We start from the raw sequence: 8,106 nt of genomic DNA on the forward strand, positions 1-8,106 counted from the left end.
AAGGCGTCCTTTTTACAGACTTTGGTTGGCTGGGTAAGACCAATGGCCAGCCACAGAGAGGAAGGGGGCATGCATGCCCTCAAAATAGCATCCTGTAGTGTGGAGCGAGTTAACCCTGTTTTTTTGTGTTTTTTTTAACTATTTTTCCAGTAAGTCTGGTCTGGAGCTTGGAGGCACTCTGTTCTTATGGAATCTGACCCTTGACCTCTTCCCATCATCCTGTCCATGAGCTCATATCACAGACTAATGGAGATGCAGGGCCATATTCTGACTTTAGATTTGTGTGGTTAACTCAAGTTTTCGTTCAAATCTTCCACAGACTTCAATAAATTATTTAAGTCTTGTTGTTGACTTTTACACTGTCTTTAATTGCATCATAATCATTTAACTTACACATTTACATTGCAGATAGAAACACCAGCCAGTATAGAATATAAGCAAGTTTACAACTTCAAATTAAGTTAATCTCTTAATCTTTATTTTATTTTATATATGATAGATAATTGGGGCTATTTGTATGTGGAAATATAATATTCCAGCTTTCGGCATCAAAGGTGATACATGAGGTAAATTCATATAATGGCATGATATAAAACAGTCACATCTCCACCTGCTGGCCAGTACTTACACACAATTATGACTGAACCCCTGATTTGCATACACTGAGTGTACAAAACATTAGGAACACCTCCCTAATATTGATTCCCCTTTTCCACTCAGAACAGCCTTAATTCGTCAAGGCATGGACTCTACAAGGTGTCAAAAGCATTCCACAGGGATGTTGGCCCATATTAACTCCAATGCTTCCCACAGTTGTGTCAAGTTAGCTGGATGTCCTTTGGGTGGTGGACCATTCTTGATACACACAGGAAACTGTTGAGCGTGAAAAAACCAGCAGCGTTGCAGTTCTTGACACACTCAAGTTGGTGCACCATGATGCCCATTCATGCTCTAAATGGCACACATACACAACCCATGTCTCAATTGTCTCAAGGCTTAAAAATACTTATTTAATCTGTCTCCTCCTCTTCATCTGCACTGATTGAAGTGGATTTAACACGTGACATCAATAAGGGATCATAGCTTTCACCTGGTCAGTCTGTCATGGAAAGAGCATGTGTTCCTAATGTTTTGTACAGTCAGTGTAGAGTATACCCACATCTACAGTCCTCATACTGACTGTGACTCAAAAACAGGCCTCTGTTAATTCAACTTTTTTTAACTAGGCAAGTCTTTATTTAACTAGGCAAGCAATCTTTTGGTTACTAGTCCAACGCTCTAACCACTAGCCTACCCTACCGTCCCAACTTCAATGTAGGTCTGGCGTTGAAGAGCCCAAGTAAGTGCGTAGGTCTGCAACATTTGATTTGAAGATCTTTGCTGGAATGGTGTTCATTTTCAACCGTTTGTATGCCTCAAACCGGTGACAGCCTCCAAAGGAGTAGTAGTAATTCCCTCCTTCCCTGCCCTTGATCCAGAGTATATCAATAGGAGGAACAATGCTGATGTCTGTAGATTCCTATGCAGAAAAATAATAAGTACATTTTTCTATTCCATTTCAAAGGTTCTTTATCACACAGAACAGCATTTGATACGCAGGTTGACATTTGTCATGAGTATTGTAAAAAAATTCTATATTGTAAAAATTCATGAAAATAAACATTTTAAGGTTAGGGTTAAGGTTAGGTTTAAAATATGATTTTATGACTGTGGCCATACCAGAGTGACCACTCTGCAGATTAGTCTGAAGACCTAATGTTGAATTGCATTGAATTCTGTATTGAATTCTGTGTTGGGCAGAAATTTGCGTTTGGTTCAGGAAAGTACCAGCGCTTTGAAAAGTTGCTGGAATTATACTTTCCTGTGGATATATTGTCTCACATTCTTACCTGCAATAAGACCAACCACACAGACAACCGGTAAAGTAAGTTAAAATACAATTTTATTCAGCACTCTTGCTTGTCTGGTGAAAATTTCCAAACAAATTAATGGCATTAATCTCAGACTGAACCAGAGGTATCAGTCTGATTGTCAGGCAATCTGCAGAGCTGCCTCCAGAACAAGATTCATGACGAAAAACGCTAACCTGCCTTTGATACATTAAACATGGAAAAAAATATAATTCCCCCTAGAGGGCTTTAGGTCTAATACAGTAGCATAGTCTATCAGATGTTTCCCCAATCAACAAGAGAATCTTCACAATTGTCTTGCTGCAATCTGTTTTAACACCAACACTTATCTGAACTCTATGGTTTGATCTTGGCAGAACTAGGACACATTTTTACCTGGATTGTACCCATAAGGCTCTGAACTTTGGACTCATCTAGTAGAGGAGGGATTGGTCGTATGATAACTTCCATTGGCACGTTATGAACTTCCTCGACGTTGTCCGAGTGAATCGACCTATTTTCAATGTTCTTCTTACTGTCCATTCTATTACGAGAGATGTTCAACTGTCTGATAGGTAGAAATGTGTGGTTTCCACTGCACCCACTCCTTAACAATCGAAACTTGTAATTTAGTTGGAGTCGTACGGCTTTGTAAACGAGGAAGTAGTGTAAACTCATGCGTAATGGCGCATGCAGCTTTCCATTCGTCAACGGCATTGTCGTAACCCAGGATATATCACCGCCTGTCGTTTCCAATGGGAACAGATTAGTCATAGTGAACGTAACAAACAAGGAGGGGGCAGAGTCAAGCACGAGCTAGCGATATTCTATTGGCGCGTTCTAGCATATTTTCATGTTTCCGTTAGGTAACGCCTACTCTGTGAAGTGCTCGTGTTCAATAACTAAATTCGCCCTGGCAAAGGGTCAAATCTACACAATTTAGTCCACTCTGTTAGTAACAGATTGTAGTTTTGGGACAGAAAACTGTATTGAGATTCAACGTTTCATCGATGAGAAAATTAGCATTAATGTCGGGCACTGGGCTTCCTCTCATCACCATATTTGGTAGTGAGTGGAAACGCCAACCGGATGCTTCACACTTATACATCTGGTGAAATATCTGGATCATTGTTCTATCGTGTCGCCAGTTTGTAGCACAATGAGCCAGATATTTTACAGGCTGTGGAAATGTGAATCATACAGTTGGCGTTTCCACTCCTTACCAAATATGGTGATGAGAGGAAGCCCAGTGGCCGGCATGCGAGAAGATGGATTTTGCACGACATTGTGCACGGTTCTCATTGAAGAAACATTTGATCTCCATACATTTTTTTTTCCAAAATTACAAATTGTAGTAAACAGTTTGTGTTTTGTAGACTTTACACTTTTCCAAAGTTGAAAAAAAGTTGCGTTGTTTAGGAGTGTAGTTTAGTACGCGTTCCCTAACGGAAATATGCAAATAAATGCCAGAGCACACCAATAGGATCTCACTAGCTCGTGCTTGACCCTTCCAACGTCCTTGCTTGTCCCGGCCACTATGATTAATTTGCTCCCATTGAGACCAGACCCTGTCGTTTATCTTGTGTTAGTTATAAAACATATTTGCTTGTAGTCCTAAAACCCGGATATTGGTTACTTCTGGTTCGTTCATCCATCCCTATAGGAAAAAATGAATGGGAAAGAATAGGGTTTCGGAATAAATGCCGTAAATAAGGTCTGAGGTTAACACAGGTTTATGAGATTTTATACGTGTTGTTCTATGATGCAATAGCAGTCAGTTAACATAACCATTATGAAGCCTTTATGGGATTTATGTTTTTTTTTTATTATTACAAATTCTTCAAAATTCACAAAACGTGATGTTAGCTGATGAAGATTATCTCATAGAACAAAACGTATAAAATCTCCTAAACCTGTGTTTAACACCTTATTTTAATTGATCTAAAAACCCTACCAAAAAGCCATTCATTTTCCTCGTAGGCTTTGTCCAACGAACCATGGTGGAGTTAGTGCCTACAAAAAGACGCCATCTAGCCTGCTGATCGTGCTAGTAGGCACAGGTTTCCATTAACCCGCATTTATTCAACAAAAGCAATGTCGCAATTTTTTTTTATTGCAACATGTGTAATAGACACGGCAGATATAGGAGACATTTTCCAAAGATCAACATTTTTATTTTTTTCGACAGGGTAGGATTTTTCTTTTGTTTAACTTTTTTTATTACGAGAAATTATGGTCGAAATTGTGTTTTTCAAATAAATTATGATTGCTGAATACTTTTGAAGGTATGTGGGGAATGTAATCAATCAAATGTATTTATAAAGCCCTTTTTACAGCAGCCGATTTCACAAAGTGCTATACAGAAACTCATGCTAAAACCCCAAACAGCAAGCAATGCAGATGTAGAAGCACGGTGGCTAGGAAAAAATCCATAGAAAGGCAGGAACCTAGGAAGAAACCTAGAGAGGAACCAGGCTCTGAGGGGTGGCTAGTCCTCTTCTGGCTGTGCCGGGTTGAGATTATAACAGTATATGGCCAATATGTTCAAACGTTCATAGATGACCAGCAGGGTCAAATAATAATAATAATAATAATAATAATCACAGTGGTTGTAGAGGGTGCAACAGGTCAGCACCTCAGGAGTAAATGTCAGCCGAGCATTCAGAGAGAGTCAAAACAGCAGGTCTGGGACAAGGTAGCACGCCCGGTGAACAGGTCAGGGTTCCATAGCCGTAGGCAGAACAATTGAAACTGGAGCAGCAGCATGACCAGGTGGACTGAGGACAGCAAGGAGACATTAGGCCAGGTAGTCCTGAGGCAAGGTCCCAGGGCTCAGGTCCTCCGGGAGGGGAGGGAGAGGGAGAGAATTAGAGCGAGCCTACTTAAATTCACACAGGATAAGACAGGAGAAAAACTCCAGATATAACAGACTGACCTTAGCCCCGTGACAGATAAACTATTGCAGCATAAATATTGGAGGCTGAGATAGGAGGGGTCGGGAGACACTGTGGCCCCGTCTGACAATACCCCCGAACAAGGCCAACCAGGCAAGCTATAACCCCACCCACTTTGCCAAAGCACAGCCACCACACCACTAGAGGGATATCTTCAAACCACCAACTTACTACCCTGAGATAAGGCTGAGTATAGCCCACAAAGATCTCCCCCACGGCACAAACCCGAGACGGGCCCCAGCCCGGACAGGAAGATCACGTCAGTGATTCAACCCACTCAAGAGACGCACCCCTCCTAGGGACGTCATGGAAGAGCACCAGTAAACTAGTGACTAATCCCCCGTAATAGGGTTTGAGGCATCACGTAACTATAAACTCCACAATAATGTTTCTTTGCAGGACAAGGATTGTTCTGAATTGGTTGACCTTAAAATGAATGAATAATCACATTAAATAAATAATAATCTTCAGAAATGAATTTGTCAAAGCAACAAAATAACAAAGGCTTTACAATAATGAAAACTTGGGGAAATGTTGGGGTTATGTGGGTTAAAATCTTCCTGGAAGTTACAGAGGGATGCATGGACGGACATGTCAAAATAGTTTATTGAATTCTCTATGTGGTCTATATTAAAACGCACTTCATTGAATATAACAGGCTATTCATTCAATATTGTTGCACAATTTCTACTTAAAATGTCAAAGGGACACAAAAGGTACTCATTTCGTGGAACGACCCTGATACCAAGCGGTCTCAGTTATCAGCCATAACATTATTTCTCTGATTTGTTAAGTGGCAAAGGAAAAACTATGGAGTTGGATTATTATGCATTATTTCATTACTATACAAATCATAAAAAATACATTTGCTGTGAATGAAAATAAAAACAGTTATTTCCCCAAAGTTAATTGTGTTGCTTCTCAACATGGAGAGAAATTTCAAAGCAAGATTTAAAAGCGCTGATATGTATCCTTTTTATATATATTTTTTTATTTAACTAGGCAAGTCAGTTAAGAACAAATTCTTATTTTCAATGACGGCCTAGGAACAGTGGGTTAACTGCCTTGTTCAGGGGCAGAACAGCAGATTTTTACCTTGTCAGCTCAGGGATTCAATTTTGAACCTTTCGGTTACTAGTCCAATGCTCTAACCACTAGGCTACCTGTCACCCCAACATACAACTAACATACTTAATGCACTATCATATTGTAGTTCAAAGTATTTATGATGATTTAATGCAGTGACATGATTGTCTTTCCAAAAAATAATTTATAATTGTCTCATTTGTGTTAGAACCTGACTGTGGGTTGGCGAAACCAACAATTGTTCTATCCTCTTCACTACTTTGAAGCTTCGCAGTAATACCTGCATAGGTAAAGCACTGAGCCCAGACGTCATTTTAGTCACCACAGCAACCTAGCTGGCTCTTTGAAATCCCTACAAAAATATTATTTTTATCGCTCCTAGTACTCCAAGTGTTCTTTGACGGAAAAGGCATTATATCATGTACTAATACTTCACAATTCAAAACATGCACTCACCTCATTATAAAAAGTTAGTCACCTAAAGATTCTGCTTGCATATTTATTCTGTTTATTATTTTCAACTGTATGACTGATTGCTAAGATTAATGTTAATGAGAGTCAGTTGGGATATGAGTAAATTGACTGCAGGTTCTGATTAAAAGGTGTATTATCTATAGAAGCAGAATATTTACAAAAGTTCCTGTGACATTTCAGTTTGTTTGTTGAACTACTCTCCTTAGGGGCTCCCGAGCGGCGCAGCGGTCTAAGGCACTGCATCTCAGTGCTAGAGGCGTCACTACAGACAACCCGGCCGTGATTGGGAGTCCCATAGGGCGGCGCACAATTGTCCCAGCGTCGTCTGGGTTTGGCTAGTGTAGGCAGTCATTGTAAATAAGAATTTGTTCTTAACTGACTTGCCTAGTTAAATAAAGGTAAAATAAATTAAATTCATTAATTGGTCACAAGGGGAATCAGCTGCAATTTATGGCCCACTTGTATAGTATGTTCAAAAGAGTTGAAAAACAAAAAAGCTTATCAACAATGTAATAGAACAAAGCAAATTACATATATAGTTTTAAGGATATGCTCAGTGCTCAAAGCATTGGCCTACTATTCTGTGGAATATAATGACACAGATGTACAGGTAACTGCCAAAATAGAGGAAACATCAACATAAGGTGTCTTAATAGGGCATTCTGGGCAGCCAGAACAGCTTCAATGCGCCTTGGCATAGATTCTACAAGTGTCTGGAACTCTATTGGTCAACTCACTCTATTGGAGAGATGCAACACCATTCTTCCAAGAGACAATTCATGTGGTGTTTTGTTGATGGTGGTTAAAAAAACGCTGTCTCATGCACCGCTCCAGAATCTCCAATAAGTGTTCAATTGGAATGAGATCTGATGACTGGGACACACACACACACACACACACACACACACACACACACACACACACACACACACACACACACACACACACACACACACACACACACACACACACACACACACACACACACACACACACACACACACACACACACACACACACACACACACACACACACACACACACACCCTTTCAACCCCCTATGGTCCTTTGAGACCCCTCTTTTAAACTCACTGAGATCTCTTCTTCTAGACATGGTAGCCAAAATAATGAGCAACTGGGCATTTTTATACATGAACCTAAGCATGATGGGACGTTAATTTCTTAATTAACTCAGGAACCACACCTGTGTGCAAGCACTTGCTTTCAATATACAAAACATTACCAAAAGTATGTGGACACCTCCTTGTCGAACATCTCATTCCAAAATCATGGGCATTAACATGGAGTTGGTCCCCTCTTTGCTGCTCTTGGCATCCGCCAAACCCATCCGCTAGATGGTGAAGTGTGATTCATCACTCCAAAGAAAGCGTTTCCACTGCTCCAGAGTTCAATGACGGCGAGCTTTACACCACTCCAGCCGACGCATGGCATTGTGCATGGTGATCTTAGGCTTGTGTGCGGCTGCTCGGCCATGGAAACTAATTTCATGAAGCTCCCAACGAACAGTTCTTGTGCTGACGTTGCTTCCAAAGGCAGTTTGGAACTCAAAAGTGAGTGTTGCAACCGAGGACAGATGATTTTTACTCGCTATGTGCTTCAGCACTTGTCAGTCCCGTTCTGTGAGCTTGTGTGGCCTACCACTTCACGGCTGGGCCGTTGTTGCTCTTAGACGTTTCCACTTC

At 40.6% G+C, this 8,106-nt stretch overlaps 1 protein-coding gene across 1 annotated transcript; it reads right to left on the reverse strand.

Annotated features, from left to right (window-relative positions):
* Positions 1-347: 347 nt before the first annotated feature.
* Positions 348-2,654, reverse strand: srxn1 (sulfiredoxin 1 homolog (S. cerevisiae)). Its single transcript, XM_071347819.1, has 2 exons — positions 2,286-2,654; positions 348-1,519 (listed from the first exon to the last, which is right to left on the reverse strand). The coding sequence occupies exons 1-2, from the start codon at positions 2,604-2,606 to the stop codon at positions 1,310-1,312; spliced, it is 531 nt and encodes a 176-aa protein (XP_071203920.1). The 5' UTR covers positions 2,607-2,654; the 3' UTR covers positions 348-1,309.
* Between the last annotated feature and the right edge of the window lie 5,452 nt (positions 2,655-8,106).

The sequence above is a fragment of the Salvelinus alpinus genome, chromosome 17 (genome assembly GCF_045679555.1).
Source record: "Salvelinus alpinus chromosome 17, SLU_Salpinus.1, whole genome shotgun sequence".
NCBI classification, from domain to species: Eukaryota; Metazoa; Chordata; class Actinopteri; order Salmoniformes; family Salmonidae; genus Salvelinus; species Salvelinus alpinus.

Excerpts from the sequence above, each read along its gene's own strand:
- srxn1 (XM_071347819.1), bottom strand. The coding sequence starts at position 2,606 with ATGCCGTTGACGAATGGAAAGCTGCATGCGCCATTACGCATGAGTTTA. Across the intron at positions 1,520-2,285 it reads GCCTTATGGGTACAATCCAG|GAATCTACAGACATCAGCAT; the intron begins GTAAAAATGTGT and ends TTTTCTGCATAG.